Genomic DNA, 19,034 nt, shown 5'->3' on the forward strand with positions numbered 1-19,034 from the left:
CAGCAACACGTGACAAAGAAGTTGGGAAAGATGGCAATAAATACTGATAAAGTTGAGAAATGCTCATCAACCACTTATTTGGAACAATCCCACAGGTGAACAGGCAAATTGGGAACAGGTGGGTGCCATGATTGGGTATAAAAGTAGATTCCATGAAATGCTCAGTCATTCACAAACAAGGATGGGGCGAGGGTCACCACTTTGTCAACAAATGCGTGAGCAAATTGTTGAACAGTTTAAGAAAAACCTCTCTCAACCAGCTATTGCAAGGAATTTAGGGATTTCACCATCTACGCTCCGTAATATCATAAAAGGGTTCAGAGAATCTGGAGAAATCACTGTAAGTAAGCAGCTAAGCCCGTGACCTTCCATCCCTCAGGCTGTACTGCATCAACAAGCCACATTGGTGTGTAAAGGATATCACCACATGGGCTCAGGAACACTTCAGAAACCCACTGTCAGTAACTACAGTTGGTCGCTACATCTGTAAGTGCAAGTTAAAACTCTCCTATGCAAGGCGAAAACCGTTTATCAACAACACCCAGAAACGCTGTTGGCTTCGCTGGGCCTGAGCTTCTCTATGATGGACTGATGCATCATTAATTTCAAATTGTTTTTGGAAACTGTGGACGTCGTGTCCTCCGGACCAAAGAGGAAAAGAACCATCCGGATTGATATAGGCGCAAAGTGTAAAAGTCAGCATGTGTGATGGTATGGGGGTGTATTAGTGGCCAAGACATGGGTAACTTACACATCTGTGAAGGTGCCATTAATGCTGAAAGGTACATACAGCTTTTGGAGCAACATGTGTTGCCATCCAAGCAACGTTACCATGGACGCCCCTGCTTATTTCAGCAAGACAATGCCAAGCCACGTGTTACATCAACGTGGCTTCATAGTAAAAGAGTGCAGGTACTAGACTGGCCTGCCTGTAGTCCAGACCTGTCTCCCATTGAAAATGTGTGGCACATTATGAAGCCTAAAATAGCACAAGGGAGACCCCCGGACTGTTGAACAACTTAAGCTGTACATCAAGCAAGAATGGGAAAGAATTCCACCTGAGAAGCTTCAAAAATGTGTCTCCTCAGTTCCCAAACGTTTACTGAGTGTTGTTAAAAGGAAAGGCCATGTAACACAGTGGTGAACATGCCCTTTCCCAACTACTTTGTCACGTGTTGCTGGCATCAAATTCTAAAGTTGATGATTATTTGCAAAAAAAAAATAAAGTTTATGAGTTTGAACATCAAATATGTTGTCTTTGTAGTGCATTCAATTGAATATGGCTTGAAAATGATTTGCAAATCATTGTATTCCGTTTATATTTACATCTAACACAATTTCCCAACTCATATGGAAACGGGGTTTGTATATATTTGTACCATGAATTGATTAACGTGGACTTAAACAAGTTGAAAAACTTATTGGGGTGTTACCATTTAGTGGTCAATTGTACGGAATATGTACTGTACTGTGCAATCTACTAATAAAAGTTTCAATCAATACTACATGTTCCGACTTACAGCAGAACTCGTACTCCTGAACAGAGTACTACCTCTTGTAGAAAATAAATACAAATTGGCCTGTTTTTCCCGCTCACCTCCTCGATATAGTCATGCCCGACGGGTTGGATATCCGCCAGGCCTCCTGCCCTGTCGCCATCCTCATCCTCGCTCTGGAGCTCCGCCTTTGAAGCAGGTGCTGGTTGTGGGGTCTCTTCCCCTTTCACTGCTGCTGCCGGGGAGCTGGTTGACTTATTGGCTGTAAAGCAGGGTGCAAACATCTTTATATTATTACCTCCATTTCAAAGGAGTGAGCTGTCATTACACCAAACGAGTAATGGAAAGGAAAACCACATTAGCTGAACGTCAAGTCCACAAACTTACAAGTGAAAGTTATTTTGGAGGGAGCCGTTTTCTTGACCATTGTCAGGGTTTTTCCCACAGTGTTGGGTTTGGACGTGACGGCGGGAGTTGAAACGGTTGTTGCTGAGGCAACGACAGCGGTGGAGGCCAGGTGTTTGGCAGCTGTTGACGTGGTGACGGTTGATGCGGAATTCAGCAACACAGGCTCGGTGGAAGGGATAGGCTTGCCCAGCTTGGTGTGTAGTTTCACCACCTATGCCAAGCCAAAAACAAAAATCCCCGTTGATCATGCTGTTGCAAATGAGAAGGAACGTCACATGTATAAAACAGCTCTGACCTTCTGGTGTTTGGCCCCACGGATGTGTGCGGCATAAGCATCAACTCCAGTGCAGGAAATGTCACACAATTCGCAGCGTAACTGAGACTGGACCCCTCGGGGGGCACAGCTGGGGCCTGTCTGGCCACTACTCTTCTGGGCTGCCTCTTTTTTCTTATGTTTCTGGCCCTCCAGATGCTCCCGGTATGTCTGTAAATAAAATAAATAACAATAAAATAAATGTACATACAATTACTTAGTGCTTAAGTACACTAACTCAATTAATAATAATATATATGTTTCTTAAATAAACATTATCATATAAACTCATGAAACTGATGAAAAATAAATTTACATATTTATAAAAAATGTATACAATTATTTATTACAAATTACAAACTATGTTGCGCTAAAATAAATAGATTCTAACTAAAGTCATAACAAAAAACAATAGTTACAAAATATGTTTCTTGAATAAACAGTCAATAAAATTAAAGTGCTAATGAAAATACTAATGTAAAACTGATGGAAAATAAATGTACATACAACAAAGTAGTGCTAAAATAAACAAACTAAATTAATAATAATTAACAACAAATAGGTTAGTTACACTGTTGATAAAATTAAAGTCCAAATGAAAATATAGCTTCACCACTTTATTCATAATTTTTGCGCTTAAAAAACATCTACACGAGTTTAGCGCCAAACTTCTTCTGTTTGTTTGCTATTGTCACTATTATTAAATAGTGAATAAGTGTATTACAAGTAAGTACCGCTGGGGCCCACAGATATTTTTTGGCAGCCCCTCTAGGGGTTGTTCGTGGCCCCTTACAAGGGCCAGTCATTAAAAATCAAAGGATACGGGGCCACTTTAATACATTTGTACATTAAAGATACTAAAACCAATACAATATAGGTCAATCAATATTTGCTAAACTATCTGAACACGGCATTCATATCTATGCTTTGTGTTATCGGGAACAAATCATATTCTATGTAATTTTGCCCTAAATTAAGCATTTTCAAGCATAAAAATGGCCAGATGAACCATACTACAGTAGTATTAGCAATTAGACGAGACCAAAACAATCAGACCGCGCTGTTCAGTATCGTGGTCACCACGATCAGACTCGTAACTTGGTACTTGCCACATGTTAACTGTTAGCATTCTAACATGCTATGGTTGGCATGCTAACATTAACGTGCTAACCTTTTCAGCCAATTTGGCAGTTAAAGGAAAAATTTTGTTTACACTACAGTAACATAACCATATATAAACGTCTGTCTATCAATCGTACATTGGCTAATTTATTGCGACAAAAACTAATCACAAGTGCTAATAAAGCATATTATAGAAGCTTATATTATTGTTTACTTTCAGTTCAGGGTGGTGAGAATGCTCCGACTTTTCCAGGCCGAAATCCCACCCCAAAGGGCATACCTGTTGGAATTCCGACTTCACAGTACAAATGGAATGCACCATAACTTGGTGCAGGACACATGTTCACTGTTAGCAGTCTAGCATACCAACATTAAGCATGCTAACATTTTTAGCCAATTTCACAGCCAAACTCCTCTGAGTCACATAACTTGTTCCCTGATTAGGATTGCAAAATTCCGGGAATATTCAAAGTTGGAAACTTTCCATGGGAATTAATGGGAAATTAACGGGAATAAACATTGAATGCAACATGCTAGATCTTGCAGCATGATTGTTAGCTAAAACAACCTGATTTAATGCAAATTCAGTAGAATTTCATCCCTAAACTGTGCATTCCTCCATCACATGTGCAGTGCATTCTTCCATCACATGCACAGATAATTCCCAGCATGCTACACACTACAGCAGGGCTATTGAGGCCACACTAGTATTTGATCCCGAGGACTTCATCCAGTCAGGTAAGTTTTGATGATATTACTGGGGTAAATATATTTGATCAATGGTATTTAAGTTTAATAGAGGTGTAATTGCTTGTTACCGTATGACTGTAGACTACTCCAGCAGACTTCCACTCAAGCTAGCTAGCTGTTCTTGTTAAATGATTTTGGGGCCAATATCTCTAGCTAGCTAGGTTTATGTACCACCACAGTCTCATAATGAACCAAAAATATTTCTGTTAGCCATGATGCTAATTCTCTCTATGTTAAATCCCATTCATTTATGCTAACAATGTTAGCGATCCAAATTGACCTTTTTTGTGATCTGTAAAGTTCAACTAGCAACTACTAAATCAAAAGGTGTAGTTTCCTCTGCCTTCTATTCTGCTAGCCATTCTGTTGTCATACAAGAATGTAGCTTATAGTTTGATTTAGCATGCTGATTGACTGTTCATTTATTCATCTAGCCTATTTCTATTCATTTGTCCATCAGTCAAATATTTTTAAAGACTACTCCAATTGTTTAGCGGACTATTTATATCTGTGTGTGGCATTGCATTAGTGTTTTACAAGAATAAATAAATACAAACAGAATAATGCCACGTATGATGTGTGGAGACATTTCACCCCAACCAATGTAGGCAGAAAGGCTGTGTACATTTGCAAATACTGTGCAAAGAGCTACGTCAAAAATGCCACAAAGATGCGGCAGCATATAGACAAGTGCCCAATAATTTATCATTATTGTAATTCCCCATTAATTCCCATATATTCCCATGGACGGTGTCCAACTTTGAATACCGTATTTTTCGGACTATAAGTCGCTCCGGAGTATAAGTCGCACCGGCCAGAAAATGCATACCGTAATCAAATTTTTTTTAGAAACTTTCCACCCCTTTGCAACCCTATCCCTGATACATGCTGATTGTTAGCAAACAGACGTTTATAGTTAATATTACATCCGCAATACGCTTCCGAGTCATATGCTTTGGTACTTGACGCATTCTAACTTTTAGCACGCTAACGTTAGCATTTAAGTTGGGCTTGCGCATATCAGCGGCTTGCACGTTTCAGCATTCACGCGCAATTTCTCCCAAAACTGCATATTGTAGTTTTTTTGTGTCATTCCCTAATCCGGAATGTTTTTACTTTGTCTTTAGAATGTGTCGCGGGCCAATAGAAAACGAGCTGCGGGCCGCACTTTGGACACCCCTGTACTAAACATTGAAATATGCTCCTTCATAACATCTCACCTGAGGGCCAGCGCAGCTAATCTTACAAATGTCACAGTAATGCAGCTGGGGTTGCTTGGCGGGCCCTTTGGGCTTCTGCATCTTGTTCTGGTAAAAAGAGGGCTTTTTGTAGGAGCTTCCCGCTGGGCTTGTCACCATGTTGCTGCCGGGGTTGATCCAGGAAGCGCTCGTCAGCTGCTTGGGTGGCTGCGGCTGTTGATGCTGTTGTTGCTGAGGCTGATGGGAGGCGGGCTGAGGCTGCGACAGAGTCTGCTGAGCCGGCTGGTAATAGGTGGGGGCGGATGTGGAGGTGTAGCCGGTTGAATCATAACCGGGGTAGCTGATGCCTGAGGGTTAGCAAAAAGAAGGAAAAGAAATGAGGTCACTTTTCAACAGGCGCTACCAACGAGTTAAATCCGTGCAGAGAATGACAATACCGGAGTAGGAGGTGGCTGATGCGGTGGAGCTGTACGTGGAGCCGTACGTGGAGCCGAGGGTGTAGGACGAGATGGACGTTTGCGGCGGCTGCACTGCCGCACTGCAGGACACCGGGTAGATGTTGTAGCTGGCGGACACCGTGCTGCTCGGGGCCACTGGTTTCAGCGCTGTTACCTGCCGCTGGGGAGGAGGAGGGTGGCTGTACACAGTGGTGGGGGCGGGACTGTAGTCGCTCTTCACGCCCACTGAAAGAGCAAAAGGGGGAGGGCGGTGAGAAGAGCGCCATCTGATATGCAAGGTTGCGTCACAGCATTTAACTAGTAGTGGCGACACCCTCTATCATGTAACACGGACGTGCAAGTGACTTCTCACACCCTCACTATTATTGCAATGCCCTCTATGTTGGGGTCACCGACAAGACCATCCATAGCATGCAGCTAGTACAAAATGCAGCTGCCAGGCTGGTGACAGGCACAAAAATGAGGGAACACATTTCTCCCATCCTCTCCTCACTTCACTGGCTGGTTTCTCTACTCGGGCTGCGCCCCACGGGGACTGATGTAACAGTTGGTTGGGGGGGCGCACAATAAATGAAAATAACATAACACTACGACCGTTTGAGCAACGACAGAGATGAAATACAGTTGTGGAGTAGCCGTCTCATCCATAATAAATACAGTATAATAACACAGCTTACATGTACACAGGGCTTCCCCTACATTGCCAAATTACTTGTGGTAGTGACGTCAATTTGCTGTGATATGATTTTCATTAAAAAGATTTAAAAAATGTATACATACATTTAAAAATCAATCTGTTTTATTATTAAATATTATTAACATATATTTTTACATTATACTGTTTTGCTTTGTTTTCAGTTGTTGCTGCTTATTGCACAATGTACTTTAAGAATTCTTCAAATGTCTAGAGACTTAGTGACTTTTTCTTTATTAAAAACGACTAGCAACAAATCTAGCATCTTTTTCTGGTGTTATTATAAGATGTACTCATGTTTTCAGAGACCCGACTACAAGGCTCCTCCTTTGGCTACTGATATGTGCAGTATTGCATCATTTATGGTTTTTCGACGTTAGCGCGTGCAGCATAGATGAGGGGTGGGCAATATGGACTAAATCTCATATCCCCATTTATTTTGGCTGAATACTGATATATATCGCAATTTTTTCCCCCACGGAAAACGAATTTAGACAAAGTCAAACCCAATTATGTGTGTCAAGTTGTTTTATTGAAGCAAACACAGATTTCTGAAAATGTTAAAAGTTCCATGCACAAATAAGATGCCAGTGTTTCCCACACATTCATTTATTTGTGGCGGCCCGCCACGAAAGAATTACGTCCGCCACAAATAAATAAATAAAAATATATATATATATATATTTTTTTTTTGTCCTGTCCAGCTTCTCAGGCAAATCATATAGTTGATGTAGATGCCCATATAGGCTGTTCAGATTTACTTTACAAAAGAGAAGTGTAGGATACTTCTCTTGTTGCCTTCTTTGTATTTGACCACTACTGTTTTCTGTTTATTTGTTACTGACTGTGGCAGGACACCTCTGCCTCTGTTTCACTTTATGTTGCTGGTAAATAATATGGTTGTAGTAGTAGGCTAAAGTTAAATTATTTAGTATGCACTAATTAAAGGGGCAGAGCTTTAACAGACATTTTAGCTTTTATATTTTATAAGATATATTTTTTGTAAGAACCACAATTAATAAATATATTTCAGTGAATAACTTATTGTTCAAGTCTGTAAATAAATATGTACATAAAGTGTTGTAATTATATTGTAAAATGGATGGATGGATGGACGTTTAAAACAAAACTGTTATTATTAATTAGTAAGTATACATTTTTTGAGCCTTTTTAGAGAAAATCCTATCATTGTAGTAAATTATGCAAATTACTCGATTATGTCATGGTGACCACGCCCATAGCCACGCCCCCACCGCCACAGGTATCTTGGCAGTTTATGGGAAACACTGGATGCACATAAAAATATTAAAAAGCCTTGAAAATATAATAGTAGTAAAGTATAATCTGCAATCTTTAAAACAAACCTTGAGCTATGCTCAAATCCTCAGCTAATAAAATATACAGTACAGGCCAAAAGTTTGGACACACCTTCTTATTCCCAACACAACTCATGGTCCCAACCCCATTGATAAAGCAAGAAATTCCACTAATCAACCCTGATAAGGTACACCTGTGAAGTGAAAACCATTTCAGGTGACTACCTCTTGAAGCTCATGGAGAGAATGCCAAGAGTGTGCAAAGCAGTAATGAGAGCAAAGGGTGGCTATTTTGAAGAAAGTTAGAATATGAAACATGTTTTCAGTTATTTCACCTTTTTTTGTTAAATACATAACTCCACATGTGTCAGTGTTTCCCATAAACTGCCAAGATACCTGTGGCGGTGGGGGCGTGGCTATGGGCGTGGTCACCATGACATCATCGAATAGTTTGCATAATTTACTACAATATGATTTTCTCTAAAAAGGCTCAAAAAATGTATACTTACTAATTAATAATAACAGTTTTGTTTTAAACGTCCATCCATTTTACAATATAATTACAACACTTTATGTACATATTTAGATACAGATTTGAACAATAAGTTATTCACTGAAATATATTTATTAATTGTGGTTCTTACAAAAAATATATCTTATAAAATATAAAAGCTAAAATGTCTCTTAAAGCTCTGACCCTTTAATTAGTGCATACTACATAATTTAACTTTAGCCTACTACTACAACCATATTATTTACCAGCAACATAAAGTGAAACAGAGGCAGAGGTGTCCTGCCACAGTCAATAACAAATAAACAGAAAACAGTAGTGGTCAAATACAAATAAGGCAACAAGAGAAGTATCCTACACTTCTCTTTTGTAAAGTAAATCTGAAAAGCCTACATGGGCATCTACATCAACTATATGATTTGCCTGAGAAGCTGGACAGGACACAAAAAAAAAAAATCTATTTGTGGCGGACGTAATTATTTCGTGGCGGGCCGCCACAAATAAATGAATGTGTGGGAAACACTGTGGGTTCATTCATAGTTTTGATGTGACAATCTACAATGTAAATAGTCATGAAAATAAAGAAACCGCATTGAATGAGAAGGTGTGTCCAAACTTTTGGCCTGTACTGTATCTATTTCTAAAATACACCGGTATAATTATTAATACTGGTATACCACCCAACCTTACTATATATACAATATTTACTATTTACAGGGCGTCGGGGAAGGGGGAGTGCAGTTGAACACCAACGACCACAGATATAAACACACAAATAAAATAAGTAGCGTGACATCTATGCTCGGTTAAGGTCATAAATGAGTCTCTAGAGAGATGAAAGAGTGTATTAAAAGTGCAGTGCAAAGAAGGTGTCTTACCAGTCTGGTAGTAACTGTCAGTGGAACTCCTCTGAGCTGGAGCGGCACTTGTCTGGTAGTACTGTTTGTTGTCATAGGTGGTCACAACAGCAGGACGGGCAAAGCTGTAGTTGTCCTGCAGCAGATAGAAGAGGCAAGCCATATGATTTTAAAACATATTTAACCACTCGTGTCAAACTTAAGGCCCGGAGGCCAGATCTGGACCACCACACCATTTTATACGGCCTGCGAATGCCGGGAAATAATATGCGTCAATAAAGTACCTTGTCTAACTAAATGTATTTGTTCTTTCCATTTTGACAGGAAAAATTATATGTACTGTTCTAAACTTTATTATTGTTCAAAATTGCAACATACATTATATTATAATACTCTCCAAACTATTTGTTGATGCAATTAAAATAAATAGTTACAATTGCAAAGCAATTTATCAAATTTAAAAAATGACAATAGATTTCACGATAATCTATAGGGTAGATTTTACATCATATTAGGGCTGCAACAACTAATCGATTAAATCAATTAAAATCGATTATAAAAATAGTTGCCGATTAATTTCTATGCTATGCGCAGAAGCTTTTTTTTTTTTAAATAAACCTTTATTTATAAACTGCAACATGTACAAACAGCTGAGAAACAATAATCAAAATAAGTATGGTGCCAGTATGCTGTTTTTTTTCAATAAAATACTGGAAAGGATAGAAATGTAGTTTGTCTCTTTTATCCGATTATTAATTGATTAATCGAAGTAATAATCGACAGATTAATCGATTATCAAATTAATCGTTAGTTGCAGCCCTACATCATATTACTGCAAACTGAAAAAACGTACCGTATTTTTCGGACTATAAGTCGAAGTTTTTTTCATAGTTTGGCCGGGGGTGCAACTTATACTCAGGAGCGACTTATGTGTGAAATTATTAACACATTACCGTAAAATATCAAATAATATTATTTATCTCATTCACGTAAGAGACTAGACGTATAAGATTTCATGGGATTTAGCGATTAGGAGTGACAGATTGTTTGGTAAACGTATAGCATGTTCTATATGTTATAGTTATTTGAATGACTCTTACCATAATATGTTACGTTAACATACCAGTTGGTTATTTATGCCTCATATAACGTACACTTATTCAGCCTGTTGTTCACTATTCTTTAGACATTTTAAATTGCCTTTCAAATGTCTATTCTTGGTGTTGGGTTTTATCAAATAAATGTCCCCAAAAAATGCGAGTTATATTCCAGTGCGACTTATATATGTTTTTTTCCTTCTTTATTATGCATTTTCGGCCGGTGCGACTTATACTCCGGAGCGACTTATACTCCAAAAAATACGGTACAGTTTTTTACTGTAAAATTCTGACGACAAAGCTGCCAGTTTTTTACCGTAAAATCGACGTTTGTTTTTAAGGTGTATTACTGTTAATCAGTGCTTCTCAATTATTTTCTGTCCCCCCCCCCCCCGCGTCTGGGAAAAAAGAAGGTTCGCGACCCCCTCAAACCGCGACTATAAATAGTATAATTCGTCTATAAAATTGTTATAAGTACACCTCTGCATTACACTGTATCATTATTAACATTAACATCAACAAAAGGAATGTTTTGACGGTGGAATGGTTGAAAACGGTTGAAAAATGTGGACTGTGAAAACTTTCCAGGAAGAGGTGAAAATAGGGTTTTGGAAAAACGGAAATTATTTTTTAACTTGGTCGTTTTATTGTCCAAAGTGAGTGGAGTGTGTGGATGGTGGAACGGTTCGAATCGGGTGAGAAATGTGGGAGTTGTGCATGTTTGAAAATTGGCTCATTCATTTTCAATGAGCAAAATGTCCTGAAAAACCAGGCATTCTGGGTAATCCGGGATATTTTGTTTCTATTTTTTTGGGGGGGAAGCTCACGATTCCCAGTCGAGCCGACTTTTACACAGTTTCAGAGGAAGACTTCCCACCTGCTTGTAGCACAACATGATCTAAAACAGGGGTGCCCAAACTTTTTGACTTGGGGGCCGTGTTGGGCTAAAAAAATATTTGCCGAGGGCCAAAAACCGACTGCATGTGAAGTAACTTATACATACATGTACATATTATATACTAACATGAAGGATGCATAATTAATATGGTTTATGTGAAAGTTGGACTCCTACCTTGTTTACTTCCGTGACGAACTCCTTAAAGTTTTGTAATCAATCAAATATATCTAGCGGCAAAAATGTGGCAAACATGGATAAGTGTAGAGTGTTTGCATTTTTCCCATCATGCATTGTTATACATTTAAATGGGTGTGATTTTGAATTTTCTGTGGAGCGTCGACATTTAAAAAACAAATTATCTACAGAGTTCCAGGAGCAGGTTGTGTTATGTGTGACCATGTGTGTTGACTTGTTGTGTTGGTTGCTTTTTTTTGGCGCCATGACTAGGGAAGGTTGTTTGGATTGGGTTATATAAGTAAATGCTGAGCTGTGTTGACGTCAAATTGACCTGAATTACTCATGTTGTCCACAAGATGGTGGCAGAGTTGCAGCAATAAGATTGTCTTAATAGGAAAACACCCTGCGGGCCAGATTCCTTATTAAACTTGTGGCGTTTCGTGGGCCAAATTGTAGGGTGGACACCCCTGATCTAGACCATTTCTCAAGAGGGGAAAAAAATATCAAGCTTCAACACATCCAAACTTATCAGCCACCTGACACAAGTAACAAAATATTTGACGTTAAGGTGTATACCTCTAAGATTTGGGACAAAAGCTAGCCTACTAGCGTTAGCATGCTAACAGGCAGCATTCGTCATGTAACAAAATATTTGAAAATGAAGTTTATACCTATAAAATTTGCTAAAAAATATATCCTACAAGCGTTAGCATGCTAACATTTAGCATTCCTCAAGTAACAAAATATTTGCTGCTAAGTTGTACACCTATAAAATGATAGCCAACTAGCATTAGCATGCTAACAGATAGCATTTGTGAAGTAACAAAATATTTGACGTTGAGGCATATACCTGCAAAATTTAGTAGAAAAGATAGCCTACTAACGTTAGAATGCTAACATGTAGCATTCGTCAAGCAAAAAAATATTTGCCGTTAAGGTGTACACCTATAAAATTTGCTAAATAAGATCGCCTACGAGCATTAGCATGCTAACAGATAGCATTTGTCAAGTAACAAAATATTTGACGTTGAGGCGTATACCTGCAAAATGTGTTAAAAAAGACAGCCCACTAACGTTAGCATGCTAACAGGTAGTATTCGTCAAGTAACAAAATATTTGACAATGAGGTGTACACCTATAAAATTTGCTGAAAAAGATAGCCGACCGGCGTTAACATGCTAACATGTGGCAGTCGTCAAGTAACAAAATATTTGCTGCTAAGTTGTACACCTATAAAATTTGCTAAAAAAGATAGCCTACTAGCATTAGCATGCTAACAGATAGCATTTGTCAAGTAAGAAAATATTTGACGTTGAGGCGTATACCTGCAAAATTTGCTAAAAAAAGATAGCCTACTAACGTTAGCGTGCTAACAGGTAGCATTCGTCAAGCAACAAAATAGTTGACAATGAGGTGTACACCTATAGAATTTGCTGAAAAAAAAAGCCTACCAGCGTTAACATGCTAACATGTAGCATTCGTCAAGTAACAAAATATTTGCTGCCAAGGTGTACACCTATAAAGTTTGCTAAAAAAACAGCCTACTAGCATTAGCATGCTAACAGGTTGCATTCATCGAGTATTAAAATATTTGATGCTGAGATGTACACCTAAAAAATGTGTTAAAAAAGATAGCATTAGCATTCTAACCGGTAACATTTGTCATTTAACAAAATATTTGACGCTGAGGTATATACCTATAGAATTTGCTAAAAAGATAGCCTACTAGTGTTGTTTTGTCAGTTCATCACAACAACTACTGCGAGCTTATGAACTTGTGTACAATTACAGGGTTGAATCATTTTGGGTGCAACTGTGAATGTCAAGACATAACACAGACGACGAGAGGATTTCTCACCGCGTCGGAGTACACCTGATACGTTTGTGGGGTGGTGGTGGGCTGTGGAGGTGCAGGGGGGTCCGGCGGCCTGTAGGCGTAGTCTGGCGGCGGCTGGTGGCTCTGATAGGCGGCGTAAGGAGAGGTGACGACCGGCTGGGCCGCCTGGACCGTGGCCGGAGAGTAGGAGGCGGTCACGGCATGAGGCACCGCTGGAGCCTGCTGGACGCTGTAGGTGGCTGTGGAAGGGTGCGAGTAGGCTGGGGGAGGAACTGCGGTGCTGAGGAGGACAGATGGGGGGGAGATGGGTAAGCTCAGTCAATATCAGGAGGGAAATACGTCTGTAATGATTTTTGGTTATAGTCATGAATCGATTATATGGCTAAAACAATAAAGGCATATATAGTGGATCCCTGCCTTTTTTACATTTGCTACCTCACATATACGCACATTTCTTCTCAACAATGTTTTGTTTTGTTTTTTAAGTGTGGGAAATCCTCTCAATTACAGTTGCAATGGGGTGAACCCAAGTTAACATTGCATCTTTTGTTCCAGTGCTGGAATTACATCAGGTGTCCAATACAATACAGATGAATCAATATATGCTTAACTATCTGAACACAACATTCATATCTTAGCTTTGGGTTCTCGATAACAAAGCATATTCTAGGTAATTTTGCCCTAAGTTAAACATTTTCAAGCATTAAAATTACAATAGCCACCCTTTGCTCTGATGACTGCTTTGCACACTCTTGGCATTCTCTTGATGAGCTTCAAGAGGTAGTCACCTGAAATGGTTTTCACTTCACAGGTGTGCTTGAAGTAGGGCTGGGCGATATATTGAGTTTGTAAGATATATCAATATATTTTTAAACAAGATAGTAATTAAGAAAATCTCGTAATGTTGTTATTTATTTCACGTTAAAATGACCAAACACCGCTTATTTGTTGTGTTCCTTGTTCTACCCCGCTCCCCTCCATGGACTATTAAACCCCTACCATTCCTCCTTCCAAGACGTGCTTGCACGTATAAGAACATCCATGATTGGTTTAGGGCGGCAACTAACGATTAATTTGATAATCGATTAATCTGTCGATTATTACTTCGATTAATCGATTAATAATCGGATAAAAAAGACAAACTACATTTCTATCCTTTCCAGTATTTTATTGGGAAAAAAAACAGCATACTGGCACCATACTTATTTTGATTATTGTTTCTCAGCTGTTTGTACATGTTGCAGTTTATAAATAAAGGTTTATTTAAAAATATATATATATATATTTTTTTAAAGCCTCTGCGCATGCGCATAGCATAGATCCAACGAATTGATGACTAAATTAATCGGCAACTATTTTTATAATCGATTTTAATCGATTTAATCGATTAGTTGTTGCAGCCCTAGATTGGTTGCTTGTTTACAATGATGAGTCACGATTGGTTGAGATTAGGGCAAAACATTAGGGACAGGCCAATCAGAGGCGAGATAAGGCGGGTCATGGAACCAGGAAGGGAAATCACAACAGACATCCCAAATGACGACGAGAGAGTCATAGAAGAGGACATTTTCAAGTGGGTGATTTATATATTTTTTTTAAAAACTAGTGGAAGATGGCAGAGGGATTCTCTTTTTAGATGTTTCTTTTAGCGATGTAGACCACACCCAGGAAACCTACACTGCGTCTACTTGGCCACATTTGGACAAATGTATGCATCTGGATAAAACATTCATTTGAGTTGTTTACCATGTAAGCCCAGATCAAAACTGTTCTCCAGTTGCCATATTTGGCAGGGGAAATGCTGCCAATGTATGCCAAAGTGAGGAAGATCATAGCCGCACAATGAAGTCAAGTCACTTACTTGGCGCTGACCAGAACCGTACGTGTGTGACAGTCCATCACATCCTACACTGGGAATTAAAAAGTGCCTGCCTGCAAATTAATTTTTTATCTGCGTTTGATACATTTTGTATTATTTGCTCAGCTATGTTATTTATTTTACGTAGAAATAATATTTTTCTATATTATTTATGTTATATAATTCTGTGCTACTTAAACAGTTTCTTTTATGTGCTGTTACTACCCATCTTGACTAACTGGTTAATAAAAGTGTTTACAGTACACTTGTCATTGACTTCAATTTCAGTGAATCTTGCTCAAAAATGAATATCTTTATATGTAACTTTCACCAGAAAATATATCGAGATATATATCGAATATCGAGTTTAGGGCTGCAACAACTAATCGATTAAATCGATTAAAATCGATTATTAAAATAGTTGCCGATTAATTTAGTCATCGATTTGTTGGATCTATGCTATGCGCAGAGGTTTTTTTTTTTTTTTAATTTTTTTTTTTTAAAATAAATTTTATTTTATTTTATTTTTTTAATAAACCTTTATTTATAAACTGCAACATGTACAAACAGCTGAGAAACAATAATCAAAATAAGTATGGTGCCAGTATGCTGTTTTTTTTCAATAAAATACTGGATAGGATAGAAATGTAGTTTGTCTCTTTTATCCGATTATTAATCGAAGTAATAATCGACAGATTAATCGATTATCAAATTAATCGTTAGTTGCAGCCCTAATCGAGTTTAAGTTAAAATATATATTTCGTCCATATCGCCCCCAGCCCTAGCTTGAAGCTCATTGAGAGAATGCCAAGAGTGTGCAAAGCAGTAATCGGAGCAAAGGGTGGCTATTTTGAAGAAACTAGAATATAAAACATGTTTTCAGTTATTTCACCTTTTTTTGTTAATAAGTACATCAATGTTTTTCAACCTTTTTTGAGCCAAGGCACATTTTTTGCGTTGAAAAAATGCAGAGGCACACCACCAGCAGAAATCACTAAAAAAAATAAACTCAGTTGACAGTAAAAAGTTATCGCAATTTTTGGATATGACTTTAAACCATAACCAAGCATGCATCAATATAGCTCTTGTCTCAAAGTAGGTGTACTGTCACCACCTGTCACATCACGCTAGGGCTGTAACTAACAACTAATTTGATAATCGATTAATCTGTCGATTATTACTTCGATTAATCGATTAATAATCGGATAAAAGAGAAACTACATTTCTATCCTTTCCAGTATTTTATTGGAAAAAAAATGTTTCTCAGCTGTTTGTAAATGTTGAAGTTTATAAATAAAGGTTTATTAAAAAAAATAAATAAAAATAAAGTAGCCTCTGCGCATGCGCATAGCATAGATCCAAAGAATCGATGACTAAATTAATCGCCAACTACTTTTATAATCGATTTTATCGATTAGTTGTTGCAGCCCTCCATCACGCCCTGACTTATTTTGTATTTTTTGCTGTTTTCCTGTGTGTAGTGTTTTAGTTCTTGTCTTGCGCTCCTATTTTTTTGGTATTTTCCTGTAGCAGTTTCATGTCTTCCTTTAAGCGATATTTCCCGCATCTACTTAGTTTTAGCAATCAAGAATATTTCAGTTGTTTTTATCCTTCTTTGTGTGGACATTGTTGATGGTCATGTCATGTTCGGATGTACATTGTGGACGCCGTCTTTGCTCCGCAGTAAGTCTTTGCTCCGCAGTAAGTCTTTGCTGTCGTCCAGCATTCTGTTTTTGTTGACTCTGTAGCCAGTTCAGTTTTAGTTTTGTTCTGCATAGCCTTCCCTAAGCTTCAATGCCTTTTCTTAGCGGCACTCACCTAGGGGTGTAACGGTACACAAAAATTTTGGTTCGGTACGTACCTCGGTTTAGAGGTCACGGTTTGGTTCATTTTCGGTACAGTAAGAAAACAACAAAATATAAATGTTTGGATTATTTATTTACCAAATTTGCAAAATCTTCCACCAAAAATATTTTTCTTAGTGGAATACTTGATGTGAAGTAATGGGAACCTTGGATAGGTCAATAATTCATAATAACATTGATTTTGATTCAATATTATGTTTTGAGCAATGACAGTTTGAAAGAAAAAAAAAGCAGCTTTGTTTTATTGGTCAACATTGCAACTTTTTCTAAATTACATTTAACCTTTAAGCTTTTTTATTTCACTTTTGTTATGTTTTTGTTTATTTTAATAGTATTTTTAGAATGTGCCGTGGGCCTTTAAAACATTAGCTGTGGGCCGCAAATGGCCTCCGGGGCACACTTTTGACACCCCTGCTATAGATAATAAAAAGTTAAATGTGATAAATCTATGGATGAAAAGCAGAGCCTGGCGACGCATGCGCGTTTATCATAACTCTCTCTCTCTCTCTGTCTCTGCCCCTCCCTCACCAATACTGCTAAGTGCACAATTTTTTTTGTTTTTAACCCCTTCTTAACCCTGAACGTACATTGAAAATATGCGCAACCCTAACTCAAAATGCCGGACATTTGAGGCATTTAAGAAACTCTGCCCTGACAGCTCCGCAAAAGAGGACATGTCCGGTGAAAAGAGGATGTATGGTTAGTCTATCCTAGCCCGTTAGCTGCTAGCATGCCGTGTGTTGTGCCTCGGTGTGCATTGTTTACACAATGTGCGTTACGCTACTTACTATGTCCGTGTGGAAATTCGAACCGGAACCCCTGTACCGAAACGGTTCAATACAAATACACGTACCGTTACACCCCTACACTCACCTTTTCTTTATTTTTGGTTTAAGCATTAGATACCTTTTTACCTGCACACTGCCTCCCGCTGTTGCAGACATCTACAAAGCAATTGGCTACCGGCTGCCACCTACTGATATGGAAGAGTATTACACGGTTATTCTGCTGAGCTTTAGACAGCACCAACACATCATTTGCAGACTATAATTACTGCGTTGCAAAAAACATTTTTAACCCAAATAGGTGAATTTAGACTGTATCTCACGGCACACTAGTGTGCCGCGGCACAGTGGTTGAAAAACCCTGAAGTACATAACTCCAACATGTGTTCATTCATAGTTTTGATGTGACAATCTACAAGGTAAATAGTCATGTAAATAAAGATTGAATGTGTCCTGTGTTGATGTAGTGAAGTGGTGATGCACCTTTTTACTGCACTTAAAGGTGAAGTCATGTCACATTTGACCAGTTAGCTCGACACTTTTAGCCAAAAAAAAAAGCTTTTCCAGCTGCGTCACGACAGGCTGCACACACACACGCACACACATAATTTGCTTGCAAGTTGACATTTAAAGAGGTTTGACGGACCTTTCATCGAGCCAAACAGAAAGCTAACGCGGCTAGCTAGCGCGGGCTAAAGTTAGCTTGTGTCAGCCGAGCCGCGTGGATGGAAAAGGGCGACAAAACGACTCTCTGAAACCACAACGACGACCTATCATTATGATGCGTGTTTTTTAGCCAGGCGTACACAACCGCATATCGCTGGAATTACCTGTACTGTGGGCCGGCGGCGTGGGTGAAGCCGAAGTAATTACTTGCAGCCATTTTGGCATCTCCGGTACAGTACAGTCGTCAGAGAGTCACTTGAAAGCAACACGACAAGAGAGTTCACCCTCTAAACTACAGCCAAATGTTCACCGGAATATATTACAATGTATTATTTGTTTCTGATTGACTTATTTCAGTATCATTCGATGAATACCGTTTCATTTTTATGGGATAAAAGGATTCCTCTCATGGATTGATTGCTATAGAATTAATTAGAAATGTTCCCGGAAGTGGATGCTGTAACCGGAAGTTGTTGGGCGGGAATCATCTTGCTTCCGTAGCTGGGTTTCGTGCAAATACAGATGAAGGTTGGTGGCTCTTTGAAGGGAGGAACTGTTCCGTTTAAAGCAGACCTGGGCAAATGAAGGCCCGGGGGCCACATGCAGCCCGTTAAGCTTTTCAATATGGCCCGCCGGACATTCCCAAATATTTTTTTTAGATCTTTAAGATGGAAACTAGCTGCCATTATGATGTGCAGTCATGTTTTCTAATGACCGCAAGTCTTGA

General features: G+C 38.7%; 1 protein-coding gene across 2 annotated transcripts in view; it reads right to left on the reverse strand.

Annotated features, from left to right (window-relative positions):
- The window catches only part of zfr2 (zinc finger RNA binding protein 2), a 48,042-nt gene extending 29,342 nt beyond the window's left edge, over window positions 1-18,700 (reverse strand). Inside the window, exons 1-8 of one of the 2 annotated variants that reach the window (XM_062027736.1) lie at window positions 18,472-18,700; window positions 13,155-13,413; window positions 9,146-9,260; window positions 5,726-5,971; window positions 5,310-5,635; window positions 2,200-2,388; window positions 1,884-2,115; window positions 1,598-1,758 (exon numbers count right to left, since the gene is read on the reverse strand). In XM_062027736.1, coding sequence (XP_061883720.1) covers window positions 1,598-1,758; window positions 1,884-2,115; window positions 2,200-2,388; window positions 5,310-5,635; window positions 5,726-5,971; window positions 9,146-9,260; window positions 13,155-13,413; window positions 18,472-18,524 — 1,581 coding nt within the window. In that variant the 5' untranslated portion in view covers window positions 18,525-18,700. The remainder of the gene's footprint in view (window positions 1-1,597; window positions 1,759-1,883; window positions 2,116-2,199; window positions 2,389-5,309; window positions 5,636-5,725; window positions 5,972-9,145; window positions 9,261-13,154; window positions 13,414-18,471) is intronic. The other variant, XM_062027735.1, reaches the window with a different exon arrangement.
- Window positions 18,701-19,034: the final 334 nt, after the last annotated feature.

Source organism: Entelurus aequoreus, linkage group LG19, assembly GCF_033978785.1.
Source record: "Entelurus aequoreus isolate RoL-2023_Sb linkage group LG19, RoL_Eaeq_v1.1, whole genome shotgun sequence".
Classification (NCBI taxonomy): Eukaryota; Metazoa; Chordata; class Actinopteri; order Syngnathiformes; family Syngnathidae; genus Entelurus; species Entelurus aequoreus.